Genomic DNA, 14,679 nt, shown 5'->3' on the forward strand with positions numbered 1-14,679 from the left:
TCATTGGCATCTTCGCTTATGACAAGAATTGTGTCAAATGCGAAATTTGCGGTAGAAATATTTGACGGGTCCGGACATTTTGGGATGTGGCAAGGCGAGGTTCTAGATGTCCTTTTTCAACAAGGGCTAGATCTGGCCATTGAAGAAAAGAAACCAGATGTTATTGGAGAAGAAGATTGGAGAATTATCAACCGTGTTGCTTGCGGTACCATTCGATCCTACCTTGCTAGAGAGCAGAAATATCCATACACAAAGGAAACTTCTGCCTAGTAAATTATGGAAAGCACTGGAGGATAATTTTTTGAAGAAAAACAGTCAAAATAAATTGTACATGAAGAAGAGACTGTTTCACTTCACCTATGTTCCTGGTACCACAATGAATGAACATATCACCAGTTTCAATAAGTTGGTCACAGATTTGCAAAATATGGATACAACTTATGATGATGGTGACTTGGCCTTAATGTTGTTGGCGTCACTTCCTGATGAGTACGAGCACCTTGAAACTACTCTACTCCATGGAAATGACGAAATTTCTCTCAGAGAAGTTTGTTCGGCTTTGTACAGCTATGAACAAAGAAAGCGAGAAAAACAGAAGGGCGGAGAAGGAGAAGCACTGTTTGTGAGGGGTCGTCCTCAAAATCAAATGAGGACAAAGAAGGGAAGATCCAAGTCAAGATCCAGACCCAGCAAAGATGAATGTGCCTTTTGTCGAGAAAAAGGGCACTGGAAGAAAGACTGTCCGAAGTTGAAGAATAAGGCCAAATATAATAATGGAAAGGCCATTATGGATTCAAATGTAGTTGATTGTGATGATTCAGACTTCTCATTAGTTACAACAGAGTCATCAACATCATCAGACATATGGTTGATGGACTCAGCTTGTAGCCATCATATGTGTCCCAACAGGGACTGGTTTGTGGAATTTCAAGAAGGAGAATATGGAGTCATTCACACAACGGATAACAACTCTCTTACCTCATATAGCATTGGTTCAATACGATTAAGGAACCATGATGGAATGATCAGAACATTAACAGATGTTCGATATGTACCAGATTTGAAGAAGAATCTCATCTCTGTGGGAGCCCTGGAATCAAAAGGGTTCAAAATCATTGCAGAAAATGGAGTGATGAAAGTATGCTCCGGTGCACTAGTAGTAATGAAGGCTAATCGGAAGAGTAATAATATGTACCGCTATCGTGGCAGTACAGTTATTGGGACAGCGACAGTGACATCCAGTAACGACAAAGAGGCTGAAGCAACAAGCTATGGCACATGCGCTTGGGACATGCTGGAGGAAAATCCTTGAAAACTCTATCAGATCAAGGATTGTTAAAAGGAGTCAAGGCTTGCAACTTGGAGTTTTGTGAGCATTGTGTTAAAGGGAAGCAGACAAGGGTTAAATTTGGTACAACGATCCATAATACTAAAGGCATTTTGGATTATGTACACTCTGATATTTGGGGTCCTTCCAAAACACCCTCATTGGGTGGGAAGCACTATTTTGTAACTTTTGTTAATGATTTTTCCCGAATAGTATGGGTGTATACAATGAAGAGCAAAGATGAAGTGTTGGGAATTTTTCTCAAATGGAAGACGATGGTGGAGAATTAAACAGGCAAGAGGATTAAGTGTATTCGCACAGACAATGGATGTGAATACAAAAATGATCATTTCAGTAAGGTCTGTGAAAATTATGGCATCGTCCGACACTTCACTGTTAGACATACACCACAACAGAATGGAGTGGCAGAACGTATGAACCGGACCTTGCTGGAGAAGGTACGGTGTATGTTGTCCAATGCTGGCTTGGGCAAAGAATTTTGGGCTGAGGCAGTTACATATGCATGCCACCTCATTAATCGATTACCATCTGCTGCTATTGATGGCAAGACACCATTTGAAAAATGGTATGGAAAGCCTGCTGTAGATTATGACTCTTTGCACGTGTTTGGCTCAACTGCATATTATCATGTGACAGAGTCAAAATTGGATCCAAGGGCAAAGAAGGCTATTTTTATGGGAATTACTTCTGGAGTCAAAGGATATCGCTTATGGTGTCCTATGACAAAGAAAGTAATATTCAGCAGGGATGTTACCTTTGATGAATCTGCTATGGTAAATAAGGTAACAGAAGATACCAAACAAAATAAAGGTGCTTCTAAGCAGGTGGAGTTTGAGGGAAAATTTATTTTTCCTACACAAGAAGCAGAGAAGGAAACAAATGAAGATTATCCTCTAGAAGTAGAGCCAGTAGAGGAGATTCCAACTCAGGAACCTCAACAACAACTTGAATCAATAGCAACTAGCAGGCCAAAAAGAACAATAACGAAACCTGTTCGTCTCATAGAGACGGTTGCTTGTGCAACCTCAATTGTAGCTGATGATGTTCCTACTACTTATAAAGACGTTGTCCAAAGTTTAGAAGAAGATAAGTGGAGGATTGCCATGAATGATGAAATACAGTCTCTTCATCAGAATCATACATGGAGATTGGCCAATCTCCCGAAGGGAAAGAAAGCAATTGGGTGCAAATGAGTATTTGCAAAGAAGGAAGGATTTCCTAACCAAGTAGATGTTCGCTACAAAGCAAGATTGGTGGCCAAAGGATATGCTCAAAATGAGGGAATTGATTACAATGAAGTGTTTTCTCTAGTTGTAAAACATTCCTCCATTAGAATTATGTTGGCTTTGGTAGCACAATTGGATTTGGAACCAGTTCAAATGGATGTAAAAACTGCGTTTTTACATGGAAACTTGGAGGAGAAAATCTACATGACTCAGCCAGAAGGATTCAAAGTTGCTGGAAAAGAAAATATGGTGTGCAAACTTGAAAAATCGTTGTACGGATTGAAACAATCTTCTAGACAATGGTACAAGCGATTTGACGAGTTTATGTTGCGGCAAGGGTACAAGAGAAGCAAATACGATCATTGTGTGTATTTGCACAAGCTTAAAGATGGTTCCTTTGTATATCTTCTCCTATATGTTGATGATATGTTGATAGCTTCCAAGAATTTGGAAGAAATTGATAAGTTGAAGATTCAACTGAAGAAGGAGTTCGAGATGAAGGATTTGGGTGAGGCAAAGAAAATTCTTGGCATGGAGATAATTAGAGATAGACGTTCAAAGAAACTCTGTTTATCTCAAAAGGAATATTTGAAGAGAGTACTTCAACGTTTTGGCATAGATGACAAGACTAAGCTAGTTAGTACTCCACTTGCTTCCCATTTTAAGCTAAGTACTATTATGTCGCCAATGGATGAAGCTGAACGAGAGTATATGTCAAAGGTACCATACTCAAATGTTGTTGGTAGCTTGATGTATGCAATGGTTTGCACAAGGCCTGACATTTCACAAGCTGTTGGAGTTATTAGCAGATATATGCACAATCCAGGGAAGGAGCATTGGCAAGCTGTGAAGTGGATTCTACGGTATATTCATAATACTGTAGATGTCGGGTTAGTTTTTGAGCAGGAAGACAATCAGTCTGTAGTTGGATATTGTGACTCAGATTTTGCGGGTGATATGGACAAACGAAGATCAACTACTGGTTATGTGTTTACTTTTGCAAAGGCACCAGTTAGTTAGAAGTCTACTTTGCAGTCAACAGTTGCTTTGTCTACAACAGTGGCAGAGTATATGGCTATTACAGAGGCTGTGAAGGAGGCAATTTGGCTTCAAGGATTGCTAAAGGAGCTTGGTGTTGAACAAAAAGGTATCACAATTTTTTGTGATAGTCAAAGTACTATTTAATTAGCGAAGAACCAAGTTTATCATGCAAGGATGAAGCACATTGATGTTCGGTATCATTTTGTACGAGAAATCATAGAAGAAGGTGGAGTCACGATGAAGAAAATTCATACTACAGAGAATCCTGCTGATATGCTGACAAAAGTGGTGACTGCTATCAAGTTTCAACATTGTTTGGATTTGATCAACATTGTTGAACACTGAAGATTGAAGATGAAGACACAACCAAAATTTGTTATTGAGAGAAGATTGAAGATGTGGAATTTTGCCAAGGTGGAGATTTGTGGAATTTGGCAAAATCCCACATCGGTGGGTTAGCCATTTTGGTTGGGAAATTTTCCCTATAAAAGAAGACCTAATGTTTAGGATTTAGACACACCTCTCATTTGCTTTTTCATCTGTTCAAGGCATTTGTATATTCTCTCTTTAGTATTATTTCACTTGTATTTTTGGAGTGAAATAAAATATTGGTTGTGTCCGAGGAGTAGGCAAAATTAGCCGAACCTCGTAAATTCTGGTGTTCCCTTTATTGTTGCTTTATTGTCTTATTTATTATTTGGTGGCTGTCATAATTTTTGGTATAATAGTTGTGACTTATTCACACTATATACATTTGGCTTCCGCAACAAACTCAACCCTGTATTTCAACAATTTATGAAAAGGAAAAACAACATATATGTTCACATTATTCATATCCTTATGACATAAAATAGGTCTTTATATTCAAATAGTCACTTTATTACATAAATATAGTACTCAATAAGCCAACGTTTATAAGGTAGGGGTAAGGTCTACGTATACATTACCCTCCCCAGACCCCATTTATGAGATTACACTGAGTTCGTTGTTGTTATTTGTACAAAACAAGCCAGCGCCAGGCGATTGTCTTTATTCCTAGAAAAATATCTACTCATACTCCAATTCTGAACCACATGAATATGTTTATTCTACTCCATAATTCTTTCTAAATTCTAGTAGTACCTCATAAATCTTATGAGGGTCGGGCAGAGATTTGGAGACACTCTCCCTCTGCATACATCTCTTGCCCCAAGCAGCAAGTTTCGGGCACTCGGCCTCTATGCTGAAGTTGGCAAAATTCTCATATGTATAAAACCAGCAGTAGAATCCAATCAAGGCAATATCCACAAAACCAAAGTTTTCACCTCCAAAGTACGGCTTGTCTCCTAATACTTCTAGCTCTAGTAACTTGAGTGGATCTATCAATTCTTTCTTAGCTTCCTTCAACTCTTCTCTTTTGGTTGCCCATATTTTTCTCCCATAATCATATAACTGCATTTAACGTGGTTCGAAAGAATCAGGTGTTATACAAAAGCTAGCAAAGCATACATTCAACGATGATAAATGAGATAACAAAAAAGAAATATACGAAAAGAAACACGAACATTTAACGTAGTTTGGTCAATTGAACTACATTCACCGGTGGAGATAAGTAATTCACTATATAAAAGAGATAAGTAATTCACTATATAAAAGAGAGTACAAAATAACAAGGAAAAACCTCCCAAAAGTTCACTCTTAAAGATATAAAGAGGTTCACACAAGTGACACGGTACTCGTGTCACACAAATTCTCCCCCTAGGCACTATATCCTGAATGCAACTAAATGAGAAGGAATGATTTTTAAATTATAAATATTTAAAAAAATTTACTCCAAGAAAAAAATGACTAGTCAAATACGGGAGATTATATGTTTTCCTTCTTTAAAGAGAAAGGAAAATTAAATATTACAAGAAATCAAGGTAAACACCTAACAACTTATTTCCAAGTTGTCAATTATTGAGAATTGTAGAGTAGAATTGAAGAAAATTTTGGAGAACATTAAGAGATTTATTGAGTCTTGAATAAATTGTTCTACGATCTTGTAGAGAATCAAATAGTTTCTGCTGCCGCCGAAAGTCATTAACCAATTGCCACCCGTCCGGCGGCCAATGATTCATACATAAGAAATAATCATGTTGAGAAGGATAACAAATAAATTGTAAATTTAAAGAGGTACAAGCAAAGGATAAGAGGTTTTTTTTTTTGACGAATCGGATCGACAAAGGGCTGAATCTCAGTAGATCGTGGCAACAAGGCCACTCTGTCACTTACAATACCCTGTCGCAATCAAAGGGTAACAATTTGTTTTTAAGGACATGGTAAGGTAACATAATTTTAAGATTTACCTTATCAGTGTAATCAGCCCAGAACCTAGCTTGTGCTCTCTCATAAGGATCAGAGGGTAACAATGGAGCTTTGTCATTCCAAACTTCATCAATATATTCAACTACAATTAGAGATTCACAAACAATTTTTCCATTGTGAATTAAAACTGGGACTTTTTTGTGGATTGGATTTATTTTCAGAAGCAAAGGACTTTTAGCAGTAAACAAATCTTCTTCCTTATATTCATATTTGATCTCCTTTTCAGCTAGTGCAACCTTTACTCTCATTCCAAACATACTAGGCCAAAAGTTCAATAGAATCACCTCATTCTCCATTCTTGTGCTGTGAAAGAAAGCTTAAGTTGTTAATAAGTTTAGAATAGAAACTACAAAGGTAAAAACAACAAATTCAGTGTAATCTCACGAATAGGGAGGATAATATATGCGCAGACCTTACCTTTACCTTATAAACGTAGTAGAACAGAAACTAGTTTAGCTTAAATGGTTTGGTTGAGGCTCTATAATAAATAGCATTGGAACTTTATTCTTTTTCCTAACTTACTTGATATTCAAGAATCTTGACACGTGGCCAACACACAAGTCAGAGTTTCAAACTTTGTGTGCAACAAAATTCAAAGTTTCAACATAGGCAGGCTCCATTTTCTTAGAAAATGAGTTCTCATCCTTTTTTAATTGATCTCTATCCTAAAATATCTAATTATGTATATTATAATCTGAATAAGATGAGGACCATACTTACATCACCAGATGGAGGGAAGATATTCAGATTATTATATAAAATAACAACAAACTTATTGTAATCTAATAAATGGAGTCTGGAGAGGCCAGTGTTTACGCAAATTTTATCTCTAGAAAGATAGTTTTTGAAAGACCTCGACTTAAGAATTTTTATTTGAAGTATAAAAAAATAAACTTCTATACAACTTTCTTAGCCAATCCCATAAAATATCTTATATCATATAAAATCTCATCAAAGACAAATACATGAACTTAATCCAAATGATTAGCAATTATTGGTAATAAACAAGAATAGCCACCCAATGTCACTTTCATCTACGACCATTAGTGGGAGACAACACAATTGCTAAACAGACTTTTGTTTTATTGATTTTAAATTTAATGCCATAAGTTCATATCTCAATTTTTATATTGTGGGGCATAAGAGTGTCACGCCCCAACCTATTGGAACCCGGTGTTGACTAGCTCGAGCAAACCACTCTGTAACTCATTTATTTTTTCTTCTGTAACTATTATGAGCCAATATGGCCACAACTCATAATATATAACTATAAATGGAAAAACGTTGTATCAATGAACCATCGTTCTTAAAACATGAAAACATATGGGCCGTCAAGGACTCTAACATACTGTACAAAATGAACCTCTGTCTATAAAGGCTCTAAGATTATTTGATATCAAATGGGACAAGGTACCGGCCTACCCATAAGTCTGTAGCAAAACTCTGCACGATGACTCATAGACTCGGCTGCACTCCGAATGAGGCGGAGTCTTACCGATTCTTCGTTGAATGCCAATCTCGTCTACTATGAGGGTTCATCAAACTGATTATCTATACCTACAGGCATAAATGCAGTGTCCCCAACAAAAGAACGTCAGTACGAATAATGTACTAAGTATGTAAGGCAGAACTGAAACATAACAATAGGTCAACATTAATTACAGACATATAAGAATCAACGTGAATCTCTGAAGTGCCACCGTATATGCATACTTATTATACTAATATATATATATATATATATATATATATATATATATATATATAATGCTTCTCTTTGAGACTATTTATCCATATCGTATGATGCATGACTACCCAACTGATTAGTGGTAACTGCCCGACCGGCCGTAGCGCGGTAGTAAATGCATGGTTGCCCGACCGACCGTAGCTCGATGGTAAATGTATAACTGCCCAACCGGCCGTAGATCGGTGGTGAAATGCATGAAGATGCATGTATCACCATATTATAAACATTAACATTCTTATCATATACCTCAATAGACTTAGGAACATACTTAGACATGCTTGAATATCATTTTACAGGAATGAATAACATAGACATCCTTAACTGCTAAGAGTAGAACTACTTATAAAATAATATTATATTTACGTTTCGTTACTTGGACTATGCCAAAAGAAGTAAGGATTAGCCTTAACATACCTGAGCTGATTCTCTTGTCACTCCCTCTAACACGCGTTAATTGCGACAAAACACGTAACGGCGGGTTGAAATAGGAAAAAATCTGTATGATATTTTTGTGAAAGATTGTACCGTGCTCTCTTAAACTCACATACCACGCTATTCTATCATTATAAAGATTCATATGAAGTCTTGTTGAGATTTTCCATTTGTTGTCTCAAAATTTAGTCCCTTTTGATATGCTACGTAGTGTTTTGCTGAAATTTCTATGAACATGAAGTTGGAATTTTCTTTGCTATAGGGGTTGGATAGAAAATGGTAAAAGAGACATGAAAATGGCACAATCCGTGTGCTGTTAAAAATAGTAGCCTTTGCAAGATTGTACATCTTACTTGAATTGTCTTTATCAAAGTGAATGTGGGCCACTTAGGTATGACTTGGCCTACAGTTATCTCCTAAAGATGTGAAAATAGCACGGTATAATCAGTTTTCGGACTAGTCATTCAAAAATAGCTAGCGTTTACGAAGTCAATGAAAAATAGTCACTATTTTGCTGCAACAGAAACCGGTCTAGCATAATATAATGGAGTTCGGTGCACCTGTGTATGAACTCCAGCATATTATGCTGGACCGATATACTCTGCTGACTCCAGTATAATATACTGAAGACTGGAGCACCGGTGCTCCAAACTCCAGTATATTATACTGGACAATTATACTTGCTGGAACTCCAGTATATTATGCTGGAGTTCTAGTGTACTTATGTTGGAACTCCATCATATTATGCTGGAGTTCCAGCATACTTATCTTGGAACTCCAGTATAATATGTTGGAGTTCAAGCATACTTATACTGGAACTACAGTATAATATACTGGCGTATTTTACGGATTTTGAACAGTGTTTTTGCTCAGATTTATTTTTACATAAAAAGTGACTAAATTTCGATTACTTTTAAAACTGGCTATTTTTGAACGACCAATTGTAAATCTGACTATTTTTGAATTTCTCCCCTTAAAGATGCCATCTTTCACATGTATTAGGAGTCACTATATGGGCTCTAAATCAAGACCCCTTGGGCTGCCACGTTAGGTGGCTAATCAAGTTTATCCAAATAATCTAATTAATTAGTTAAACCCACATTAAAATCACTAACTATCCACATAATTGAGAATTATCTCAAATTACTTAAAATACTACTCACTTTTAACACATTTTACACACGTTACTATCATGATCATGTGGTACCTTGTATGACACTAGTCTATAAATATCGGGTGTTATAGCTCGGACCGTATTTTATCCCATAATATCAAACTTCGACAAAACTCATTTTTTTCAACTCGTTTACCCTATGACCTTCACGACACATACTTATCACTTGTTATAAATAGAATTAATAATTATAACCTCAAAAATAGTCTTATCCTTGAACTTATGTCAATTATCTTACGACAAATCCAATATACAATACGGGATATAACAAAGAGCATGTTTGGATTGGCTTAAAAAAGTAATTTTTCAGCAGAAATAACTTTTAAGCCAAAAGTAATAAGCTGAACTTGTTTTAAGCATTTTAAAACTTATTTTAAGTACTTTTTGACTTTATCAAACACCGAAAAAAACTAAAAAGAGATTAAAAGCTTATTTGACCAACTTAAAAGCCATTCCACAATATTAGAGCAAAAGTTGAAAAGGCCGGAGGCAGAGGTGGACGCACACGTGGAGAGCGGGATCATCGGCACCCGAAAACTTCAACAAAAATCTCCATGTATATTTTCATAGAATCTCATAGATTTTGACTATTTTAAACTCTGTCATGCTGAAAGGTTCCAGTCTTCTAGATAGCCAGCATAAAAATGACTTTGTACTAATCACTAATCTTCATCATTTCTTTTTTATAATAGGAAAGATGAACAAAATTAACTACTACACAAGTTTCCTATCAAATTCTGTATAACTCTCTTCAATCATATCAACTCTTTACAAAGAATATTAAATGATATCAAGAAGTAATGAAGGCATTAAGTGGAGCAGATGATATTCTTAGTTGCATGTGCTACTTCATAGTTTATGTTCATACACCATCCAAAAATTGTAGATGCATACAACCTTAAACATAGCTAGCATTTGGACATAAATTTAGTTAACACTTGAAAAAATGAGTTTTTAAAATTGTATTGAAAAATAGTTTTTGGAAGTTAAAGTTATGTTTGGATATGCATTTTACTTGAATCCACAGTATTTACAAGAAATAATAAATATGAACACATAACTTAAAGAATATATCTGGTTTGAAACCATAAACTTAAATTCGGGATCCGCCTATAACTAAAGACATAGTTGATGACGTTCCTCGTTGGGTAGTGGTGCATTTAATTTGAACATCAGTCTAATGCAAATGTAATGCATTTTGTAATAATTGTAATGCCAATATGGCATTTTGCATATCAGTCATTGGAATATGTACATACTTTTTAATCCTAGGAATATCCTGGTTTTGAACCAACCGATATACTGCAAGAAACTGTATCTTCCATTCAGGGGCGTATCTAGATCTTATTATATAGGTTCATGTGAACCCATGCTCCTTTTCCTAAACCATGTATAACAATATTATATTTTTTCAGAATTACTTAAATATATGTTCGTGCACCCATGATTAAAGACTCCTATGATACAATAATTATTGGTTGCACCTTTACGAGTGAAACTGGCGGTTCAAATCCTATGCACCTTTACGAGTGAAACTGGCGGTTCAAATCCTACTTTGGACAGTCTTGTTTTCGCCACGAAGTATAAATATATACATGAAAATCACTAAAATTTTAAAAAGAATATAATTTTGAACCTATAATTTCAAAAGTGTCGTGGGTTTATGGTAAGAGCCTAGAGTTAAACACAACAATTGTGAATTCTAGGTTCACATCTTTACAATAGTGCACACATCCTCTTGAAATCTCAGATCCGCCTCTGCTTACATTCGCCAGTACAAACAAAACTTACCTCTTTGAGAGGCCAATGGATCTTACCTTTTCAAATGGAACCATACAATTAAAGCAACATGGGCTGTGCTTTGTGATCTGGCAGAAGAATTGGCATTTATTGCTGTAAAATTCTTGTGTCGTGCCTCTATGTATTAGGACTCAGGGCAGAGCTGTAGTTCCACTAACGGGCTCGGCAAAACCTTATAGCTTTGATTCAAATTTTGTATTCGTGTTAAAAAAATTCACCTAATATTTATGAACAATTTATCTCGAACTCAGTAGCTATCTTTTTTTAAAATTTAAAAATCATAAACTCAAAATCCTAACACAGTCGTCTTTATAATAAGACTATTTAGTAAGCCAAAAGAGCAGTCATTGTTGAGGAGATTTGTGAAAAGAAAAAGATCTAGTGAAAGATGCGGAGTCATGACACTGCTGGTACACTGAAATAGCACGTACGAAATCAGACTGTCTTGACTTGACTAGTGTACCTTAATTCATTTGAAAGGACAAGTAAAGTTGTAACTCTTGGCATTAAGAAAGAGTCCAACAACACTCCCTCTCTAAACTCTTTCAATAATTGAAAACGATTTAATTATAAATTTTTATTTTATTTTTAATAATTAAGGGGAGTATTGGCATAACTGGTAAAGTTGATGTCATGTGAGCAGGAGGTCACGGGTTAGAGCCGTGGACTTGCAGAAATGCAGGGTAATGCTGCATATAGTAAGCTTTTATGGTTCGGCCCTTCTCCGGAATCTGCACATAGCGGAAGCTTAGTACATCATGTTGCCTTTTAATATGACTATTATTGTATGGGTCCGAATTTGGTCGACCACGTCCTATAGCGAGTAGTATGAGTGGCTAAAGACACACGAGTCGATACAAGGGTACGACCCAGAGATGGAAGGAAAGATGTCGTCGCATCAGCATTAAATCCGGTAGGGCAGACACATCATAATCGGTCGTCCTCATAATTAAGGGACACCTCTCAGTATATAAGAGGGGTTTGAACCTTGTAATAGGGGGGTTCAGAAGGTACAAGATTATTATCATCTCTCTCTCTCTACATTTATTATCTCTCTACCAATCTCCTTCTCTTTCCATTATTGTTCTTTCTTCTATAATCATCCTAGAGTTTATTATCTTCGACTACGATTTACCCCTTCATCTTTGATTGATTTGCTTAAAAAGAGTTAAATATCTTTTGAGACAAATAATTTGGCGCCGTCTGTGGGGATTTTGTTAGCCGAAATCATAGTTCTCATCTAGGATATCGAAAGTAACATTGCTACTCTTCATACCCCATAAAAACCAACAATGGCAGAAAAGGAAGCAAAGCTGAAGATGATAGTAGAGCTCTCAAACAACCTTTTAAGCTCCCTCAACGAAGCCAGTAGGGAAGGCACTGAGAATACAACACCAGGGGATACGCCGGAGGATATCTCACTCTCTCAACACGAGGACATGATGGTCTTATGCGAAAGGGGAGTTTCCACGTCCACGACGATAGAAACACCGCCAGCAATCAAAAAGCTACTGGAGGAGTGGCTGACAAGTGCTCTGAACAACATACTCGAAAAACCCCAAGGAAATGTCAAAGACTTGCCAACGACAAAAATGGCAGCTACCATCAGCGAGCCAGGCACCACGAGAACGAGCAACACCCGCACTGTCACTGACGCGAACGACGATGCACTCATGACCATCCTAAAGAAAATGGAAGAAATGGAAAACGGGAACAAAGCACTTCGTGATCAGATGAAAGAGCACCAGGAAAGGGTTGACAAAATACCTGGCGTCCCCAAACTACTACCAAAACGCGATGTGGGCCGATTCGTCGAACAGCCATACAGCGAGAAAGCTTCTCCTCACCCCCATCACGAAAACCTTCAAAATGCCACCATACTTGAGAATATACGACGGGACCACGGATCCAGAGGATCATCTAATCCATTACGTCACTGCGGTAAAGGGAAATGACCTGTCAAAAGAACAAGTGTCATTTGTGCTGCTAAAAACGTTCGGCGAAACTCTGACATGAGGAGCATTAACATGGTACTCCCAGCTACCAGCACGATTGATATCAACATTTGAGGAGATGGCAGATAAGTTCGCTACCGCGCATGCAGGAGCAAGGAAGGCCGAAGCTAGGGTCAACGATATCTTCGCCATCAGGCAAACAGCGGGCAAGGGACTTCGAGACTTCCTGGCCCGATTCAATAGAATAAGGATGGGACTGCCAAATGTGTCAGAAGGAATGGCAGTCGCAGCCTTCCAAAATGGGTTAAACAGGAACAGATCAAAGGCAACCAAAAAGTTGCTCAATAGACTCATGAAGTACCCCCCCCCCAACCACATGGGAAGAGAATCATAATGCCTACTGCACCGAGGTAAGGGCAGACGAAGACGATCTAAACGACCCAACCCAACGGCTGTCTGTTCAGAACGAAGAAAGGAGAGACCGACGTAACGAGGGCCAAAGGTTACAACCCCTGCGTTTTAATCGGGAAAGGCATCAGCCTTATGTCAGAACATCTAACCCGCCCCCTCCAAGGCATGCAGATGCCATGCTACGACACACCGCGCCCCTTTAAAATGATAGAGGTATGCGTCTACTGTTATCTGCTCATAACTTTTGTGTTTCCCCTTCAGAGATAGTGTACGCACTGGAGAAACTGGGCACGAAGGTACAATGGCCACAAAAAATGAAATCAGACCCAAGCACGAGAAGATCAAACGTCCTCTGCGAGTTCCATCAGGAAAGAGGACACAAGACCGAAGATTGCATAGGCCTACGGCAAGAGGTGGTCAGGATGTTGAACCAGGGGTACCTGAAAGAACTACTCAGCGATAAAGGGAGGGCCAACTTCGCCAGAGGACGTGACCCATCTCAAGGACCCACAAAGCCACCATTACCGGCATATACCATACAGATGATCATTGCCGGTGGTGATGATTTGGTAATCAACCATGTAAAGTTCACCACCACGCACAAACTCAAATGGACGGTCGCCCACGGATGGTATGATGACTTCGAAGACAGTATCATCTTCGAAAAGTTAGATGCCAACGGTTTGTCTTTCCCTCATTATGATGCTTTGGTTATAACATTACGCATCGCTGATACAGATGTAAAAAGAATCATGGTAGACGACGGAAGCGGCGCGTGTATTATCCATTTGGGAGTTCTCATGCAAATGAGGCTCGAGGATAAAATAATGCCGCGTTGCATAACACTAATGGGTTTTAACAATGCAGTAGAACGGACCTCCGGGGAAATAGCACTACTAGTCCTAGTAGGGGGAGTCACGTTGTAAACCACATTCCATGTCATGAACTAGGAAACAACCTATAACGCCATCATAGGATGCCCATGGATACACGCCATGCGAGCCGTCCCCTCGAGCTACTATCAGGTGATCAAATTTCCCACCCCGTGGGGAATATTCAACATCCGAGGCGAACCGCGCACTGCCCAGGAATGCTATCGGATCGCCCAAGATTGTGCGCACACTAAACTGCTGAAAGGAGCTAGTGCGGAGGCATAGCAATCAGCCGTGTCGGGAGCTAAACCCGACCCACCAATAGAG

At 38.1% G+C, this 14,679-nt stretch overlaps 1 protein-coding gene across 3 annotated transcripts; it reads right to left on the bottom strand.

The window, feature by feature from the left end:
- Positions 1 to 4,453: 4,453 nt before the first annotated feature.
- On the bottom strand, positions 4,454 to 6,505 carry LOC107831831 (putative glutathione S-transferase parC). Of its 3 annotated transcripts, none has more exons than XM_016659625.2 (3): positions 6,379 to 6,505; positions 5,943 to 6,264; positions 4,454 to 5,046 (listed from the first exon to the last, which is right to left on the bottom strand). In XM_016659625.2, the coding sequence occupies exons 2-3, from the start codon at positions 6,255 to 6,257 to the stop codon at positions 4,699 to 4,701; spliced, it is 663 nt and encodes a 220-aa protein (XP_016515111.1). In that variant the 5' UTR covers positions 6,258 to 6,264; positions 6,379 to 6,505; the 3' UTR covers positions 4,454 to 4,698. The 3 variants fall into 3 exon arrangements, with proteins under 3 accessions (XP_016515111.1, XP_016515112.1, XP_075073530.1); XM_016659626.2 differs by having other exon boundaries at positions 6,385 to 6,431; XM_075217429.1 differs by lacking the exon at positions 6,379 to 6,505 and having other exon boundaries at positions 5,943 to 6,372.
- Between the last annotated feature and the right edge of the window lie 8,174 nt (positions 6,506 to 14,679).

Source organism: Nicotiana tabacum, chromosome 1 (genome assembly GCF_000715075.1).
Source record: "Nicotiana tabacum cultivar K326 chromosome 1, ASM71507v2, whole genome shotgun sequence".
In the NCBI taxonomy this organism is placed as follows: domain Eukaryota; kingdom Viridiplantae; phylum Streptophyta; class Magnoliopsida; order Solanales; family Solanaceae; genus Nicotiana; species Nicotiana tabacum.

What these genes read in the sequence shown, in the direction of transcription:
- LOC107831831 (XM_016659625.2), bottom strand. Translation starts at nt 6,257, where the DNA reads ATGGAGAATGAGGTGATTCTATTGAACTTTTGGCCTAGTATGTTTGGA. An exon ending in GGGCTGATTACACTGATAAG is followed by an intron (nt 5,047 to 5,942) that starts GTAAATCTTAAA and finishes CGTTAAATGCAG; the next exon opens with TTATATGATTATGGGAGAAA.